Source organism: Leucoraja erinacea, chromosome 7, assembly GCF_028641065.1.
Source record: "Leucoraja erinacea ecotype New England chromosome 7, Leri_hhj_1, whole genome shotgun sequence".
NCBI classification, from domain to species: domain Eukaryota; kingdom Metazoa; phylum Chordata; class Chondrichthyes; order Rajiformes; family Rajidae; genus Leucoraja; species Leucoraja erinaceus.
The window spans coordinates 35,981,100-36,001,868 of NC_073383.1; the positions used below are offsets into that span (position 1 = coordinate 35,981,100).

Consider the following 20,769-nt stretch of genomic DNA (forward strand, 5'->3'; position numbering starts at 1 on the left):
CCATTCGGCCCTTCGAGCCTGCACCGCCATTCAATATGATCATGGCTGATCATCCAACTCAGTATCCCGTACCTGCCTTCTCTCCATACCCTCTGATCGCCTTAGCCACAAGGGCCACATCTAACTCCCTCTTAAATATAGCCAATGAACTGGCCTCGACTACCCTCTGCAGCAGAGAGTTCCAGAGACTCACCACTCTCTGTGTGAAAAAAGTTCTTCTCATCTCGGTTTTAAAGGAATTCCTCCTTATCCTTAAGCTGTGACCCCTTGTCCTGGACTTCCCCAACATCGGGAACAATCTTCCTGCATCTAGCCTGTCCAACCCCTTAAGAATTTTGTAAGTTTCTATAAGATCCCGTCTCAATCTCCTAAATTCCAGAGAGTATAAACCAAGTCTATCCACTCTTTCTGGACCTTATATAGACAGGTGTGTGCCTTTCCAAATCATGTCCAATCAATTTAATTTACCACTGGTAGACTCCAATCAAGTTGAAGAAACATCTCAAGGATAATCAATGGAAACAGGATGCACCTAAGCTCAATTTTGAATGTCATAGCAAAGCGTCTGAATACTTATGTAAATGTGATATTTCAGTCTAATTCTTTTTAATTACTTTGCAAATATTCCTAAACACCTGTTTTCACTTTTATATTATGAGGAATTGTGTGTAGATTAATGATAAAAAAAATGAATTTAATTCATTTTAGAATAAGGCTGTAACGTAACAAAATGTGGAAAAAGTGAAGGGGTCTGAATACTTTTTAAATGCGCTGTATGTTAAAAAGTATTTTATGTGTTCAGTTGCTTTTTATTTGCATGACTGACAGCAACTGAAATTCCTCGTATGTTGCAAAACATACTTAGCTAATAAATTATTATTGTGATTGTGATTGTGATTGATCCTGGGAAACAGATCCTAAAACTAGAGCGCATAGACTTTGGGTGAGATGGGAGAAGTATAAGGGGGGCCTCTAGGGCAACTTTACACTCAAAGAATATTTTGTATCTGGAATGAACTGCCAGAGGAAGCTATAGAAGCAGATACAATTATGACTTTAAAAATACTTTTGGGCAGATATATGCTTAGAAAAGACATGTAGGATATAGCCCACATGCAGACAAGTGGAACAAGCCTAGCATACCAAGTCTAGGCCCTCACCCCCTCATCTTCACCATGGACGTCCAATCACTCTACACCTCCATCCCCCACCACGATGGTCTCATAGCCCTCCGGTTCTTCCTCGACCAGAGAAGCAACCTATACCCAGCCACTGACACTCTCCTCCGCCTAGCGGAGCTGGTCCTTACCCTCAATAACTTCACGTTCGACTCCTCCCATTTCCTCCAAATACAAGGCGTAGCTATGGGCACACGCATGGGCCCCAGCTATGCCTGCCTATTTGTAGGTTACGTCGAGCAATCCTTGTTCAATACATACCAGGGCCCCATCCCCGACCTCTACCTCCGCTACATCGACGACTGCTTTGGTGCCACCTCCTGCACCTGCACACAACTGACTGACTTCATCCACTTCACCACTAACTTCCATCCGGCACTCAAATACACCTGGACCATTTCCGACACTTCCCTACCATTCCTTGACCTCACTATCTCCATTGCAGGTGATAGACTTCTGACCGACATACACTATAAACCCACTGACTCCCATGGCTATCTGGACTACACTTCTTCCCACCCTGCTTCCTGTAAGGACTCCATCCCCTACTCCCAATTCCTCCGTCTACGCCGCATCTGCTCCACGGATGAGGCGTTCCACACCAGGACATCTGAAATGTCCTCATTATTCAGGGAACGGGGGTTCCCCTCCTCCACCATAAATGAGGCTCGCACCAGGGTCTCTTCCATACCCCGCAACACTGCTCTCTCTCCCCATCCCCCCACTCACAACAAGGGCCGAGTCCCCCTAGTCCTCACCTTTCACCCCACCAGCCGTCACATACAAAAAGTAATCCTCCGTCAGTTTCGCCACCTCCAACGTGACCCCACCACTCGCCACATCTTCCCATCTCCCCCCATATCTGCCTTCCGCAAAGACCGCTCCCTCCATAACTCCCTTGTCAATTCTTCCCTTCCCTCTCGTACCACCACCTCCCCGGGCACTTTCCCTTGCAACCGCAAGAGATGCAACACTTGTCCCTTTACCTCCCCCCTCGACTCCGTTCAAGGACCTAAGCAATCGTTCCAGGTGCGACAGAGGTTTACCTACATCTCTTCCAACCTCATCTATTGCGTCCGCTGCTCTAGATGTCAGCAGATCTATATCGGTGAGACCAAGTGGAGGTTGGGCGATCGTTTCGCCGAACACCTCCGCTCGGTCCGCAATAACCAAGCTGACCTCCCGGTGGCTCAGCACTTCAACTCCCCCTCCCACTCCGTCTCCGACCTCTCTGTCCTGGGTCTCCTCCATGGCCACAGCGAGCAGCACCGGAAATTGGAGGAACAGCACCTCATATTCCGTTTGGGGAGTCTGCATCCCGGGGGCATGAACATCGAATTCTCCCAATTTTGTTAGTCCTTGCTGTCTCCTCCCCTTCCTCAGCCCCCCTGCTGTCTCCTCCCATCCCCCAGCCTTCGGGCTCCTCCTCCCTTTCCCTTTCTTGTCCCCGCCCACCCCCACCCCCGATCAGTCTGAAGAAGGGTTTCGGCCCGAAACGTTGCCTATTTCCTTCGCTCCATAGATGCTGCTGCACCCGCTGAGTTTCTCCAGCTTTTTTGTGTAAGCCTAGCATACCAACTTGGTCAGTGTGGAAGTTGGGCTAAAAGGCTTGTTTCCATGCTGTGAAGATCTGTGACTATGGGTCCACTGCTATACTGGTGTTGTGTACTGTAGGTACTAGTGTATATGAGCAAGTAAATTTATATGTTTTTCTGTGTACTTGTGAGCATGCTTGTGTGTGCGTGTGTGTTTGTCTGTGTCTATATCAGTGTATGTGTGTGCATCTTGTAGCTGTGTACACGAAGGACTAGCAAGTGCCCTCCCTCCCTCTGGTGGGAACACCTTCACCAGAACTGCAGCAGGTTGAAAAGGCAGTGAACCACCACCTTCTTAAGGGCAGTTAGGGATGGTCCATAAATGCTGATACCAAGATCTAATACTTGAATAAAAATGTGTAAAGTCATGCAGACGTTGTGTGCACTCATGCGTCTTTATGAGTGTGCAGATGTCACATGTTTACTTCTGTCTACATTGGCAATTCCAGGAAAGGGTGATTCAATAATGTGTGTGTGTGCAGGCATGAGTGAGGTGAGGCCAGGATGAAGCTTTTCCTTGAGAAGTTGCGTGACGACCATTTGGTGGGATTTATGGAACTGCAGACCACATGTTCCCATTCTGATTATCTTTTAAGCCTCTTTGGCATATGTTTCTGAATTTATTATTTCATATCAGCTGATGGATTTGGATTAAGGGCACTTGTAAGCAAATTTAATCACATAAAGGCTCAACATCAAACACCACAGGGAGCCAATATTCAATTGAGTCGAGTCATACTGAATAATTGATGCAAAGTCCAGGGAAGAAACACATGTGGTCAAGAACAAACCTCTTTGGAACTAAGGGAAATGATTGTTGAGTATTATCAACCAATCGGAAAAATAATAAACCAGGCTGTCCTTATTTCTGCCCTATAAAACTTCCTGCCCTTTAATCAGCTCCCAATCACTGTATAATTAGAAGGTGAATGGACAAACCATGGGCCCAAGCCTGTCCTACATGCAGATTTGCCAGCAGGTTGTGATCTGGTTTTTTTTCCCCAGCAACCACAACCCTCACACCTCCCCTTCTTCTGCCACATGAGCCGTAGAGATAACCAGAGTCAGTGCGTAGGGAAGAAACATTTCCATTTATAGAAACCTCTCTTAGCATCAGTTGATATCAAAGCCTCTTTATAGCTAATGAAATATGTTTGAACTAAAGTCACCATCGTCATGTCCGTCATCCCTGAGATCAGAGACCGAGAGGATTAGCTGTGAAGGCAATCTTCCCCATGGACCGCTCCACACATCTGCTGGCCTTCTACCCTCTCTGGACCAACCAGCATCGTGACATCAATCATCATGATTTTTCCACTACCCTCACCCCCTCCAGTCTTACCCCATCTGAATGGACAGCCCTGCGCTCATTCAGCAACAATCCCAACATTATTATTAAACCCACCGCCAAGAGAGGTGCCGTTGTAGTCTGGCAGGCTGACTTCTATCGTGCTGAGACACCAGACTCCTTCCTGAGATTCAGTGGGCAGATCTAAGCACAGTGTCCCAGGTGCACTGCTCCACCAGAAATGTTAGTGAAAATTGTTACCCCACTGACAGGACAGGACAGAAATAGTAGCACAGTTAGCCAACTAGCAGCTTTGTGTATTTTAAGTTCTCCCATGTTGGCACTTTCAGCTGCTGAGCTTTGTTCACTTTGATATTATCGTTGTCAGCTGACCACAATCCATCAGCTCATGCCGATAAATCTGCAGAGTCGGCAGCTGAGGGGGAGCTGAATCACCTCGCCCCAGCCGTCTCTGCAGCGGAGAGCTCCTTCAGGCAGTCAGAGGACTTCCAAGCCCCTGCTGGTGACTGGCGTTCACTGCCATACATACCTGTAGCCTTACACTATACCACCTGACTAATTATTAGTTTAGTTTAGAGATACAGCACGGAAATAGGCTCTTAGGCCCACCGAACCAGCACTGACCAATGTTCCCTGCACACTTAAGGGCGGCACGGTGGCTCAGCGGTAGAGTTGTTACGTTACAGCGCTTGCAGCACCGGAGAGCCTGATTTGATCCCGACTACGGGTGCTCTCTGTACAGAGTTTGTACGTTCTCCCCGTGACCGTGGGGTTTTCTTGGAGATCTTTGATTTCCTTCAACATTCCAAAGACATACAAGTATGTAGGTAAATTGGCTTGGTATAAGTGTAAATTGTCCCTAGTGTGTGTAGGATAGAGTTAATGTGTGGGGATCGCTTGTCGGTGCGGACTCGGTGGGCTGAAGGGCCTGTTTCCGCGCTGTATCTCTAAACAAAACTAAACTAAACTTTCACTATTCTAGGGAAAATTTACAATTATACCAAGCCCACTGCTTCACCTCTCCCTGTCTCTGCAATCTACGTCACCCTACAAACTCTCTCCCTCACCACGATTCTCCCAGATACTCCAAACTATTGGGTTATGCAAATTGGGCTTCACTCAAACAGAATCCAAAAGTAAGCTGCAGATGATGGAAATCTGGAGTAATAACAGAACATTCTGGAAACACTCAACTGGTCAGGCAGCAACTGTGCAGACAGGAGCAGTAAACATTTCAGGTCTGGTATTGTTTGCCAGATCTGCTGTGTGTTTGCTGCTTTTTTAACCCCAGCGTCCTTCATTTGCCCAGCTCTCGAACACAGGAATTCTTCCCCCAACCTCTCCTTTCTTCTTAAACAATACCCTTCTGCCAAAGTCACCTGGTTTGTGAGGGCTGCTATTGAATTTTGTATTTTAAACTTTTGTGATTCACCTTAAATCACTTTGTTGTGTCAGTAGTTACAGGATGCATTGCTTGTTACAAGCACTTTGCCCCCACCATCTTCCTATCTGCTTCACTCATCTGTGATTTGCATTTGACAAGAGCCTGATTCAACTCCAGGCACTGGCAGTCTGCCTTCCTGGGGAGAAGGGGCTGGTGGTGGGAGAAACACTTGGCCTTGACCCATTCCCACCCCCTGTGCAAGCAAGCACCCTTCCTAGTCCCAATGTTCCATGTTCTTGAGTGAGAATGGGCAAAGGTTGCATTGTGATTGAAGCATAAGGAGTTTAGCGCAATAACATTAGCAACACAAGCTTATTTTCCACTCAACTGAGAGGAAGCTCCCGGTTGCCTTAAAGGATGCGCAGGATGTGATAGAGCACTAAGCTGCAGAATCCAGGTCACAGGTTCAATCGCTTGGCTACAGCAAGCAGATTTACATTCATATTACACATCTTGCAAATGCTGTGATGATTATCATGTGCTCCGAGCAATAAAATAGCTAAGGGTTTTCCCTGATGCCAAGACATTTTTATTTTCCCAGATGTACATCGGTCTAATCTCAGCAAGCCTCGGATTTAGCTTTGGGATTCCCAGCCTATCCCCACCCAGCTACACACTTATCCATAACTCATGTTCTCTTTTACACAGCAGATCGTGAGAGTCCTTGTGATTTTAAACAATTGTCTCCTTCTAATAATTTTAGAGCTTATCAGAAGCCACCTGGGATGACAATCCTAAAATTAATTAAGGAGGCAGGGGAGCTCGTTCTGAATTGTTATTACAGACTCCGGCTGTGAAATTGGGTTGCATTGTCACAATGATTGTGACATTTCCTTGGTCCCACAGGTGTAATTTCCATTTGACATTGATCTTACATGTTAAAAGCATATCCTCAGTCAACTCATGCCATGCAGCATGGCGTAAGACATCTGGGCATCCATTGGCAGCTGATGTTGTCATTCTTGGCGCATTGTTGAGTGGACATTAATCTTGGAATTCTGGGCTGGGGCAAAACAGCTGCTGCCTGCTGTCAATACTGCACAGAAAGTTTGGTCCTGAACTTCAGGAAGTAGTCACACCTTGCCTTCTCCCGAGGCTGTGATGGACATCTGTCCGTGACTGAGGTGGGGCCTCGCTGACTGACAGAAGTGTATTGTGGTAACTAGTGGAAGAGGCATTATCCATGCCTGCTTCCCAAGCTGTGACTGGTGCTGAAGTGAGCCTTCATACTGTCAGAAATGGAGGCTTTGGTGGGAGATGTACCAAACCTTCACCGGGAAAGGGAGGAGGCAGAAGAGGAGAATTACACTGGCTTACTTTCCCAACAGGGCAGAGAACCTGTGAGATTTTCCTAGGGTGACACAGTGGCACAGTTGTTAGAACTGTGAGTTGACATGGTGGCGTAACGGTATAGTTGCTGCCTCGGAAGGCCAGAGAGCCGGGTTCAATCCTGACTACTATATTCCATGCTCCATTGTGGGAAGAGATTACTAGGTAGACAAAAGCAAAAGATTCAAGGATGTGCTCAAAACCTCCTTGAGAAAATGCAGCATCCCCCCAGACTACAGGGAGCTCCTGATCCATGTGGAGAAGTCGCATTCAGAATTTGTAGTTCATGCATTGTGAGCACACTGAAATCTCACAACTCTCCGCCCTCCCCATTGACTTCCTTCAGCCCCAACTGTGGAAGAGAGTATGGTTTCCACATCGGCCTCATCAGCCACCTTAAAACCCACAGAACTGGAGTGGAATAAGTAAGTCATTTACAATTACCAGGGTCTGTCTAAGGGGCCTGTCCTACTCAGGCAATTTTTCAGGTGACTGTCGGTGACTGTCAAATTGCCGGCAGTTGCCTGAAAAACCGGCAACTGGAACGGTGACTGTCAGAGTGGAAAACACACACACACATCGCTTCCTTCACCAGCCCATTATGCAGGCGGGGGACAGGGCAACTGTCTGAGTGAAATTTACACGGTGCAAAGCCAAGGTGATACAGACACACACCCGATGAACAGGAAGGTTGGCGCTGTAATTAAGACAGCTAAAGCAGTCCTTTAAAAGAGGGGAGAGAGGGGGTGAGAAGGGGGGAGAAGGAGAGAGAAGTGGAGACAACTTTTAGGAAGCCAGAGATACACGGCTGTGAAGCTCAGCAGACATTTAACATTACCGGTCGGTTATCCTTGGTTCTGTAAACTACTGCTTATGCTTTTTTTTCCAAATGAGCCAATGAAATCCACCGGTCAGCACTGGCTACAACCTACGAGAACCTTCGACCTCCTGGAAACCCACTCGGACCTCCTGGCGACTCACCTACAGCACGAGAATTCTTGGTACTCTCACGGCCATGAAGGCGACTCCCCGGCAACCACCTACGAACATGTGGCGACCATGTGGTGACTGCATAGTCTCCTGCAGTCGCCTAAAAAGTCACCTAAGTGGGACAGGCCCATTAGGAGACATGATAAGGAACAGATGGTTGGTGAGACTTTGTATGTTTGGCATATGTGGTGATTGGAAGTTGTTGTTTGCTAAGTGATGAGATGCGAGGTGCTTGGAGCAGACTGAGGATCATTGAAGACTGGCATTTAGTGATGTCTTTGCAGATTCTGACCTGCACTGTTTTGGCTGCTTCCCTATTATCATTGGCCTTGGGGAGCACCCAGGCTATTCCAGACTAGTGTGGCAATGTTTGGGCTGACAGTTGTAAGCATTAGACTGTGTAGTCTTCTTGCCATCTCAGTATGAACCTCACGTCCAGGACATCTCTGTGTCTCTAAAACCTCATCCACCGGCTTCCAGCAAGCCTTACAGTTAGCAAGCACTTTCCCTATGAGCTGTGGGTATGACATTAATTTGCATGGGCTTCAACCGATCTTGAACAGATGCCCTCACTTATACAATTGGACTCTATGGATATGTTTTATTACACAATGTCGTTGGCCTGACTTGGTGGTACAGTGTTAACTGTGAAGTGCTGGTCCCAACACATATCAGATAGCCCTGGGTTGATCCAGTGCGCTCTAACTTCTCCCTTGGTAATTGATTGTACTGGCTGCAAATTTCTGAAGCCCTTTTAAACATGGACACCATATCAGCCTGACCCCACTTTATAGAAACTTGCAGGTGTCTGTGAGTCCTTACTCAAGTGCTTCTTGAATCTCTTCTGTAGCCTGTTTCAAAACTCTAAGAAGAGCACGATCTAATCCCACAGATTTATATGTTCTGAGCTCTTTTCACCCGTCTATCATTTTAGTTATAATCAAACTCATTAATTATGCTGTTTTCTCGAAGTTTTCCTGATGTCTACCTACCAGAAGTAGACATCGTGTGTGGTTACTGTATTCTGCTCACCCTCTATGTTTCAAATCAATTTACATCTTTATTGTTCTCACCTCTTCTCTCCTTGCCCTCTCACCGAATGCAACATCTTCTTGATTCCCCCAGCAAGCAATTAGTAAGTTTAATAGTATGTGATCTTTAATTACAAAGGGCTTGAAGTGTAAAAAGAAGCTTTGCTGCTGTTGTACTGGGCATTGGTGAGACTATAGATGGAACAATATCTACAGTTGTAACCTCTTCACTAACAAAAGGATATACCTTCATTAAAGAGTATAATAACAAGGCTGACTAAATTGATTGTTAGCATGCCAGAGGAGCAGGAATTGTCTAGGATGGGGCTTTACTCACTGGAGTTCAGAAGAATGAAAGCTGATCTTATGGAAGTGTATATCAGAGAGAGTAGCAGGCTAGGTGCTAAGAAACTCTTTCCCCACACTAGACAGTCCAGATCCAGGGCTCTATCTCCAGGGAAGGGAACTGTAATGTTGGAGAGACATGAGGAAAGGTTCCTTTGCTGAGTGGCTTGCAAATCTTTGGAATTCCTTCTCTCAATAAGGACAGCAGAAGCCCTGTTACTGAGACAAAGATGTGTAAGGTGTGTGTGTGGGTGGGGAAAGTTGCTTTTAAGATTAACTGGAATGATTAAGGAATTAAGAAGCACCAGTTAAATAATAAGGGACAGAACAAGTTGTGGGGTTCTACAGGAGTAATTTTAAATAATTTTAGAAAGTAATGAGAGAAATCTTTTTTCCGTTGGATGGACTATCAGTGGGAAGAGGGAACAAACGCTAAGTGAATAAGACATGGGTGAGGAGTGCCGTAACTGGGAAGGTTAGAAAACTGCAGGAGATTACAGAGATCAGAAGGACCATACAGAACATAGAGCAAAAAATAGTGCCGCCCAGAAAGAGGCCCTGTGGCCCACAATGTATGTGTGCAACATAATGCCAAGCTAAACTAATCTCATGTGACTGCACATGAACCATTCCATTCCTGCATATCCATGTGCTAATCTAAAAAGCCTCATAAACGCCACTATCGTATCTGCCTACACACTACCCCTGCAGCACATTCCAGACACCCACCACCCTTGAGGTAAAAATCATGCTCCGCAAATCTCCTTTAAACTTTGCCCCTTTCAACTTAAAGCTACACCTTCTTGTCTTTGAAATTTTCATTCTGGGATATATGTTCTGACTGTCTACCCTATCTATGCCTCTCATAATTTATATACTCCCATCAGGTACAGTGGTAGAGTTATTGCCTTACAGCGGCAGAGACCCAGGTTCGATCCTGACTGTGGGCGCTGTCTGTATGGAGTTTGTACGTTTTCCCTGTGACAGGCGTGGGTTTTCTCTGGGATATTCGGTTTCCTCCCACATACCAATGATGTACAGGTTTATAGGTTAATTGGCTTGATATAAATGTAAATTATCCCATGTGTTTGTGTGTAGGATAGTGTTAATGGGTGGGGATCGCTGGTCGGTGCGGAATTGTTGGGCCAAAGGGCCTGTTTCCGCACTGTATCTCTAAACTAAACTCTAAACTAAAGGTCTCCCCACAACCTCTGGCATTCCTGGGAAAACAATCCAAAATCTGTCCAACCTCTCCTTATAGATAATACTCTCTAATCCTGGCAGCATAAAGGAACTTGAAAACCCGAATGGTAACCTTAAAGCTGAGACAGTGCTTAACTGGGAACAATTCTGGCCAGTAGCTCAGGTGAAAGCCTTGGTGTGAGTTAGAACATGAGCAATAGAGTGTTGGTTGACTTCAGATTAATGGAGAGTGGAATGAGGGAACCAGCCAGCAGGGCATTGTAATTAAACTCCAGGCGCAACCGAACGATGGTCGAGGACATCAGAAGCAGCATGAGCTGAGGTTGAGCAGATGGATGGGATGGGTTGGTACGTTGTTGGACTGAGGTGGATTTAGTGGTGGCATGGATCTGTGTCCTGCAACTCATCTTGAAATGAAATATAACACCAAGGTAGACAGCCAGGCCAGTTACAGCTGTTGCCTTTACAGCGAAACTGGATCAGTGACTAAGGAAGGAGTTGGCGACACAAATGAAGAATAGCTTTAGCATTTCCAACATCGCAGAAAGTGTCTCCTCATCCGTTCCTGAATAATGGACAACAACTGGAGAGAGTGGAGTGGTTGAGAGAGATGGTGGGAAGATACTGTAAATATGGGTAACATCAGTCACTGAACACCATATTTTTGGGTAATGTTTCTGAGGCCCTGTACCTGGCTGAGTGAGAAAATATGAAAGCGAGGATATAATAAATTAAATATCTCCCTAGGTTTTTTTTAATCTCTTCCCTGAACGGGGACGCGGCCTTTTCCTTGTCCTGTCCCCGTTGTCGTTGGGGCCTAACATCATGGAGCTGGCGGCCTCCAACCAGAATCGACCCGAGGGGCTCCAGTCGTAGAGCCCGCAGAGCTGGCTCTCTTCGGAGCTGTGGTGGCGCTGCGGCTACACCCAACTTCGGAGTTTCGGAGCTTCGGCCGCAGTAACATCGGTAACATCGGGAGCTCACAGGTCTCTGGTGGGAGACCGATCTTCGGAGCTCTTGCAATGGCAACTTCGCCCACCCAAATCGAGGAGGCCGAACTTTTGCCTTCTATCACAGTGAGGAGGTGTTTGGAGATTCACTGTGATGGATGTTTATGTGGAATTGTGTTTATTTTTATTTTTTTTTTTTTGCTGTTATGAATGCAGGAACTAAATTTTGTTCAAAACTTGCATGTTTGAATGACAATAAATGGCAATTGAATTGAATTGCATTCCAGGTCATGTTAATTAGTCTGAAGAGGGGTTACGACCTAAAACATTGTCTGGCGGGTTATTTGAAGCCGGGATGCTTGGCCTGAGTGACCTCTCTGCCAGTTCTAGCTATTGTAATGAATCCAGGCATTTACAAAACCCACATGGCTAAAGTCTTCCTGGACAATCATAATTGCTTGACTATTCTTGGGTTATTAGTAATCAGATGGCAACAGCCATTCCTGCTATTGTTCATCCGTGCACATCAGATCACAACCGGCTGTGAAGCATTTGCAAAACCATCCAATACAGTGCAATAATCTGCCATATGTTATGATCATCTATAGTATCCATGACATTTTTGGGCTGTTCCCACTCATACAGTAGGTACTATATTGCTGAAATGTAATTCATTCAGTAGTATATCGGACCTCCACCAAATGCAATTTTCACCCCCACCTCACTCAAAAGATCTTGTCCAAGCAGGATGCAAGGCATTTAGGATCCAATGGTGGAATATTTGAAGTTGCTAGAACTGCAGCAAAAATAGTTATAGTTAATTGGGTATTTTGTAAATGGTGACTGATTACAAAAACAGGCATAGGCCAGATATAATGCAATCAAGACAAGGTAAAGCACAATGGGTTATTTTCTCTTTCTCTATTGTGGAAAAAATTCAGCTGGCACTTTTCAATAGATTTTACATTAGCGAGATGTTGGTTTGATTATAACTTCACTGGACTAACTGTGAAAACCATATTAGCCGGTTATATTAATTAGTAATATATTATCCTCATTCAGGAAATGCTACGATAATAAGATGTGACTGGTGACTTAGTGTAGCTAGACTCCCTGTGTTAGCGTGACACTTTAATCATTTTCAAGTAGAAGGTAAATGAAGCTGCAGCTAAATTCTCCAACTTCATTTGAAACACCTTATTCCTTTCTTTCATTGACACCCCGTGGATACATTCAATAACTCCAACCTCCCTTATTTCCATTGCTATGCTGTGAAAATTAATCAGGAACTAGATGCCATCGACTTACATCCATGAATTCCACATTCGCCTTGGGACCTGTTCTCTCCCGTAGGATCTTAATAGCTACAGGAATCTTCACCGTCTCCCCTTCTGGGACCCAGATGCCCTGATGAAGACAAAAATCATCAACTCAGAAAAATGCTTCGTACAAACAAAGTATTTCCATTACAAATGGCTCCAGCTGGGGGATCTTTTCCTTAGCTGTCAACAGTTAGCAGGAGCAACTAAGAAAATCTATGAGCAGAATAGATTTACTGTAGATGGATCAGCCTGCATTAAGATGAATTGACTACGCATGCAATTTGAAAGCCTTAAATCATAATTTTAGAGTGCAGCTGATGAAACAAAGGAAATTGCAAAATCTTGAGAAGCTGGCAAAATTAATGAATAGGTGTTCACACCGTGAGTTATTACGGACGAGCAAGTTAGTGCTACTCACTTTGTAGACGGTCCCAAAGGCACCAGAGCCTAGAATCTTGATGCGTTTCAGTTCAGTCTCCTTGAGAATCCTAAGCTGGGCCTGATTAGGTGCAGCTCCGCTGGGAGTTAAAGGTTCCACCAGCTGAAGGCAAAAAAGAATCAGACATAGAAGGAGTCAGTGGAACGTCCAACAAAACTGCCACCAGGGATCTCTTTCATCGTTTTCAGATCAACCGAACCGTGATGGCCACCTCACGTTCAGAATGATACCATTTCAATTCAAGAGCACAGACTGTGGAGAAGGTAGCACAACTGTCTACACTGATGCTTGGTTCTGGCCATACAGATGCAATTGGAGAGAGTGAAACAACGTCACCAGGATGTTATTTGCAATGCAATGTTTCAGTTATGAAGGGAGACTGGATTGATTTGCTTTCCCTGAAGCAGACAAGAGATTTGATTAAGATGTACAGTATAAGATTATGAGAGGTATTGATAGGCAAGGTTGTAAGAAGCCTTTCCCCATGACAGAGGTAGCTAAAACTATAGGCCGTTGATTTAAGGTAAGGGGAATCTGAATTTTTTTTTCACCGAGAGAGTGGTTGGAATCTGGAATGTTTTACCTGAAAAGGTGGTGGAGGCTGGTACTCCCATCATGTTTATGGAAAACCTAGTTCAGCACTTAAATCACAAAGCATAGGAGGCTATAGACTGTGTGTGTTGATAAGTTAGATCACTATAGATGGATCGCTGATTGTTGGATTTGGTGGGCCAAAGGACATCTGTATAACTCCATACCTCTAAATCTACATTATAGCATAAAGAAAAAAACAATGGAGTTTCAATGGAAAAATAAGCTTGCCAAATCTGAGAGGAGGCATTATGAGGTGATTTAACAATGAGGTTTGTTGAAGGTGTTTTTAAAAGAATTGATGGATAGTTACAAACACCAAGGGAATTTCATTGTGTGAATTCCAGATCTGCAAAAGCAATGGCTGTCAATGGTGGGGCAAAGGTAGGATAAAAGAAGAGGGTCTATGAAGGAGGGAACTGTGGCACAATGTGAATTTCATAGGGAGGTGTGATTTGGGTAAAGTTGCAAATCTGACTTGTTTGTTTTCAAGTCTTCTTCCACAACTACACTGCACAAGAAGACAGGGCAAGGACTAAGCGGCAGCAAGGAATGCATGGCATTACTTTGTATCAGAGTGGGCTTAGTCTGATTTCTACCCCCATTAGTCGATGGAACCTTAGGGATGAGACACATTTATGGCCCAAGAAATCAGTTTAGAAGTAATAGTACTGTCTATTTATTACTTGATAGAAGGTTTGCTGGAGTTCAATGGCTTATTTTATATTTCAAGTATGAATTTAATTGTTCCAGTTCCAGTGCATATTACAATTAAACACCCTCTCTACAATTCAAGGCTTGATGTTGTGAGGATCTCACTGTCACAAACCCATGTGCTGTTTAGTCAACCACATCCTTTCCAAAGCATTGCAATGGCAATGGAGTTTGGGTGGGAATAGATGTGACATCCCAAAAACGCAATGGTCGGTAGGTAATTGGCTACTTTAAATTACCCCTTATTATAGAGGATGGGGGAAAAATCAGTAGGGTTATAAGGAAACAACTGAAGGAATGGAGTTTCTCTCAGAGCTGGCATAGACTATGGGCTGAATGGCCTCCTACGCTGTGAAAAATAATAACGTGAGAAATCCCCATGAATTTTCGGAGCGTTAAACCCTGTTTGGATTTAGTAGCGAATGCATTCTGCTTCAATAATTGGGCTCAGCAGAGTAGATCCCATCCGCCTGCATTACCTCGGTCTCCAGGAAGCGGCGCATTGCCCTTTTCTTCCTGATGCTCTTCCTCCTCACATACACGGCGACCACCAGCCCCAGGATCACCATGATGAACAGTCCACCTATCACTCCGGCAGCTATCAGCGGCGTCCTGCCAAGCAAAGCAACAGAATGGGGGAAGAGCAAGGGTCAACAGGGTCAGGACAAAAAAAATGCTTGTTTGAAATTTTCACAGAAAGAGGAAGACTGCAAACGATTCCAATCACCCTCAAACAGCCACACCTGGCTAAACAAGCTCTGCCATCCAAGCAGAAATTCCCCAGGATCCTGTGATCAATCCAATGTGTGGAGCTGGATGGCCATACTATTCTCACATGGGATACAACAATTATATTGAAACGCTTCAAATCCTATTCTCACAGAAGATTGCTGCTGTGTTATGTTTACATTCATTTAGTTGCGAGAGATTATGTGCTAGTTTAATTGTTAATCGATGATCACAATTTTTCTCCTAAGCTCAAATGCTTTTGTTTCTTCAAAGGGGGAAGACACATGCATGCATGGATATTAAGTGAAAGGTTCACTTCTGAGGTTGTGAATTTGTGTTTATACATTAGGGATGGAAAGGTGATGTTAGGGGGATAACACTTAAAAACCCTTCCTAATATTATGACTGAACAGGCCTGTTAGTCATGTGAAGGAGAATGCAATGCAGAGCATATTCCTGTCTTGACAACTGAATGGTAATTATAATGAATGCCTGAACTCTTTCTGAAGGGTCTCATTTAGATCCAAGGGGCCCCTTGAGGAAGCAGAGTGAGCTAGATGTGGAGGGGGGGCGGGGTGAATGGTGGCAGGCTGGCTGTGTAGGAATGCACTATCTCTAGTCGTGCAAATCCCACTTGCTTGCAGAGTCAAGCTCATCAGACTCAGTTTTTAATTAGAAATATCCATCATTGTAATCTGCTTTTATTACCAGAAGGGCGTAAATGGAAAGCATCCAAATTCAGCAAAGAGGCAGAGTGAGCCGCAAACAAAGGCACCTGCTACAAATCACCCAGTGATCCATTTAAAAGTGGAAAACAAGAGCTGAATTAATACTTTCCTTTATCTGATATAGGTAGACCAAATGGCGGCCCTGTGTATCTTTCCCAACACAACAGACAGAGAACAATAGAAGAACATTGTGAATTTCCTTTTGCTGACATGAGAAGCAGCTGGAAGATGGCATAGAGTTGCTGGATATTGAGGGGAGTGGGATCAATGGCCATGCAGTGTGTAAGGAACAAAGAAAAAGCCATTTAGAAGGAGCACACCATTACAGATTAGTAAGGACGAAAGAACCAGAATCCAGACACACAACTGAGCGGAAGCAAAAACCAGATTATTACAAAACTATTTTGATAGAAGAAACCTGTGTTTTTCTCCCAAAATTTTCACTTCTTTGCAAAAAAAGGTGGAGAGAAACGGGAAAACACAGGCATCGGGTAATGGATCAAAGGAAGCCGAAACACATGGAACAGGCTAGGACAGGCTTCTTTGGGGGAGGAACTAATGGATTGGTCTGTCTGGAGGAGGGTCATTAATTGACTGGTCCGTCTGGGGTTGAGGATGGTTCATGGACGTCTGTCTGGAGGTGAGGATGGTTCATGGACTGGTCCATGTGGGGGAGTATGGTTCATGGACTTGTCCATCTGGGGGTGAGGATGGTTCATGGACTGGTCCATGTGGGGGAGTATGGTTCATGGACTGGTCCGTCTGGGGGTGAGGGTGGTTCATGGACTGGTCCGTCTGGGGGTGAGGGTGGTTCATGGACTGGTCCATGTGGGGGAGTATGGTTCATGGACTGGTCCGTCTGGGGGTGAGGGTGGTTCATGGACTAGTCTGTCTGGGTGAGGGGCACATCTGGGGAAGATTTATTTGTTCCACCTGCAATGAGGTTTCTAGAGTTTGATTCCGAGGGAATGGCTCTGCGGGAATATTTACATGATGTGCCTGGCAGTTTTTTCGCTGTGGTTTGGACGCTAGTCAGGTGTCTTTTAACAAAGGTTTTGCAGCAACTGTGACAGTGCACATTACCATGTCATATTTGCTGGCACAGAACTGCAATTACTGTGACAAATATTTGATGTTTTAATGAGGCTCCAGTCAGGAGGTTTTCAATGAATCCTGTAAACTGTGTGTATTTGCTGCCTGTCTGAAAGACACACTTGCAAGCAGTGTCATATTTGGATAATTATTGCTCTGCTTTTGGTTCCCTCTGCTTTCCGGAGGAAGAACAGATGGATTTGTCAAGCTCCTTCACCCCTCCCACAACTAGTCTAATTACCCACTCCTTTTAAGCCTACAATGTGAGCCAATGTCAAATCAAGCATCCAGGGTCTCGACACAAACGCGACAACTGGACAGCAGTCAGGGATGGAATCCAATGGGTTTCTTCAGAATGGTCTTGGAAATTAAAGGATTTGAAGATTATTTTCTTGGAGACATCTTTGAGCAATACAAAGGGGAAAAAAATCTATTGGTCAGTATAAAACAGTAGGTTTCATTTGCATTTTTGTTAAAATAGTCTTTGTCATGAACAAAATATGTTGCAGTCTGATTGTTCAGAATAATTCAGTTGTGCAGTGAAGAGTCTATGCTTTGGATGATCATTGTTCTGTTTATGGTTCCCTCTTCCTTCTGGAGGAAGAGCAGGTGAGGTTGTCAGGCTTTGTCTCACATTGCAAAGCTGGATATGCTGAATGACCCCAGTGTCTGGAGTGTGGGTGGGATTATACAAGGAGGCCGGAATTCACTGTGATGAATTCTTCTGGAATACACTAATCTCAGATCCTGGCACTTTCCCAAATTCCCCTTGTGAAGATGGTTATGGATTGACTTCTTGAAACATTGCAGTGCTTCTGCTGAAGGCGCTCCCACATGCTATTAGGAAGAGTTCCAGGATTTAGACCCAGTGACGATGATGAATCTGTGATACATTTCCAAAATCAGGATGTTGTGAGACTTAGAGGAGAGCATGTCCAGGGTAGTTTTCCCAGGCATCTGATTCGCTTCTCCTTCTGATAGAGGTTGTAGGTTTGCGAGGTATTGCAAAAGTATCCTGGTTGAATCGCTGCAATGCATTTCATAAATTGTACATGTATTACTCACTGGTGGATAAGTTACCAATCAAGAGGACTACCTTGACCTAGGTGATGTCTAGCTTCCTGAGAGATACTGGACCTGAATTATTCCAGAAAAGTGGAGGATGTTCCATCATTATGACTGGTTGATGCCAACATAAACCATTTTCTGCACCAGGATATTGATGTTGGAGACTCGGTGATGGCAATGCAATTGAAAGTTTGGGGCCAAGTGTCAGATTGTCTTTTGTTGGAGATGGTCACTGCCTGGCACTTTTGTGATGTGAATGTTACCTATCACATATTAGACTGAATGTCATATTGATCTTGCTGCATGGGCTGCTTCATTTGATCACGAGTTGCGAATGGAATTGACCAATGTGCAATCATCAATGGACGTCTCATGTTCTTATCTTGGAACGACGCGGGGTTGGAGTTATGGAGGTGGCATGATCCTCCTGCAGGGAGTTGGTCATCGAGGAAACTTCCACTGTCTCTGATCACTGCACTTGCGGTATCTACGTCCATCTGCAGCTCCTGATGAACCAGGTGAGGGAACAGTACTTGGCCGACCTCAGGATCACTTGGCAGAATGAGAGTGTCATAGATAGGAGCTATACAGACGTGGTCACACCTGAGATAGAATAAAGAACTGTACAGCACACAAACCAGGCTTTGGCCCACCATATCCATGCCAAACATCATACCAGGTTACATCAATCTCCTCTGCCAGCGTGTGATCCATACCCCTCCATTCCCTGCATATCAATGTGCCTATCTAAAAGTCTCTTAATTGCCACTTTGTGTCTGCCGTCATTACCACCTCTGGCAATGCAATCCAAGCATACATCACTCTATGTAAAATAAAACTTGTGTTGCAATCTTCATATTTTGTCCCACTCACCTTAAACGTGGATCCTCTGGTCTTTGACATTTCCACCCTGAGGAAAAGCTTCTGACTGCCTATCCTATATCTGCATCTCTTAATTTTGTTCATACTTCTTTCAGATTTCCCCTCACTCTCAAACACTCCAGAAAAACAATCTACGTTTATCCAACCTTTCCTTATACCTAATAACTTCTAATCCAAGTACCAGCATCCTGGTAAATCTCCTCTGCATCCCCTCTCAGGTCTCAATATCTTTCCTGTAATGAGGTGACCAGAACTGCACACAATACTCCAAACATGGCCAAACAAAATCTTTTAAAACTGCAAGATGCAGACAGAGAGAAGATGGGTGACCACCAGGAAAGGGAAAAGGGAAAAGACATAGAGTGCAGGAAGCCCTGTGGCCATTCCCCTCAAAAACAAATCTACCCTTTCAGATACTGTCAGGGACGATGGCCATTCAGAGGCGAGTGAGCGGCAGCAGTCAGATCTGTGGCATCAGGCCTAGCGATGAGAAAGGAGATTTTGTGGTCACAAACGGGACCTCAGGCTGGTGTATTGCCTCCCTAGTACCTGGGTTCAGAATGTCTCGGAGTGGCTGCAGAATGTATTCAAACGGGAGAATTTATTGTATTAATTGGCACAAATGACATAGGTAGGAAAAGGGATGAGGTCCTGTAGAGTGAACATAGGGAGTTAGGCAAAAGGTTAAAAAGCAGGATCTCAAGGGTAATTAACTCTGGATGATTCCCGTTGCCACATGCTAGTAAGGGTAGGAATGGATAGGTAGGACAGATGAGAGCATAGTTGAGGAGTTGGTGCAGGGGGCAGGGATTCAGATTTTTGGACCATTGGGATCTCTTCTGTGGGAAGAGGAACCGGTTGCATATAAACTGGAGGGAGACCAATATCCTGGTGGGAAAGATTGCACATGCTATTATGCACGATTTAAACTAGATTGGCTTTGGGACGGGATCCAAAGCACTATTGAATCAACTGGTAGTCAATACAGAAGTTAATGACAGCAAGTTCAATAGACAGGACCCAGGCAGCAGCATGGCATGGAATAAGGAAAGATTGTTGAATTAAATTGCATTTATTTCAATGCAAGAAGCCTGATCAGTAACACAAATTAACTCAGCTTCGTACGACTTGGATGTTATAACCATTACTGAAACCTATCTAAGTGAGGGACGTGACTGGCACCTTATGCTCCAGAGTACAGGTGCTACTGGCAAGATAGAGGTGAGTAAAAGAGAAGGGCATTGCTTTATTGATCAAGGAGTACAACATGGCAATAGCCTGAGGAATCATCCAGTGGGGCTAAATGAGTGGAGCTAAGAAATAAAAAGAAGCTGACCACCTTGTTGCGATTGCACTATGGGGCCCCCAAATAGTCAAGGGTAATTAGAGGAACAAAGGTGCCAGGAGTTCCAGGCAGATGCAAGGGTTGTCATAGAAGGGGATTATAATTTTCCCAATATAGACTGGAACAGCCATAGTGTTAGGGTTAGGATATAGGACATAGGGTTAGGATCGGGTGGAACCCAGGCAATATGAAGAGGGATCAACAAGGGAGAGGGCAGAACTTGACCTACTCTTAGGAAACTGGGCGGGGCAAATGACTGAACTATCAATGGGTGAAGATAGAAGGGGTAAACACTTTGGGACCAGCGGCCATGGTTCTATTAGCTTTAAAATAGTATGGATAAGGAAAGGATGAACCACAAGTTAAATTTCTAAACTGGGGCGAGGTCAACTTGCAACTTGCAAAAGTTGATTGGAGTAACATGTTTGCATGCAACGGGACGTCTGGAAAATTAGATGCTTTTAAAAGTGTAATTGTGATAGACC

At 44.8% G+C, this 20,769-nt stretch overlaps 1 protein-coding gene across 4 annotated transcripts in view; it reads right to left on the minus strand.

Annotated features, from left to right (window-relative positions):
• Positions 1-20,769, minus strand: part of LOC129698887 (receptor tyrosine-protein kinase erbB-4-like) — an 804,589-nt gene that overhangs the window by 182,551 nt on the left and 601,269 nt on the right. For all 4 annotated transcript variants that reach the window (XM_055638279.1, XM_055638280.1, XM_055638278.1 and 1 more), the window contains 3 exons: positions 14,920-15,052; positions 13,115-13,237; positions 12,683-12,781 (listed from right to left, as the gene is read on the minus strand). In XM_055638279.1, coding sequence (XP_055494254.1) covers positions 12,683-12,781; positions 13,115-13,237; positions 14,920-15,052 — 355 coding nt within the window. The remainder of the gene's footprint in view (positions 1-12,682; positions 12,782-13,114; positions 13,238-14,919; positions 15,053-20,769) is intronic.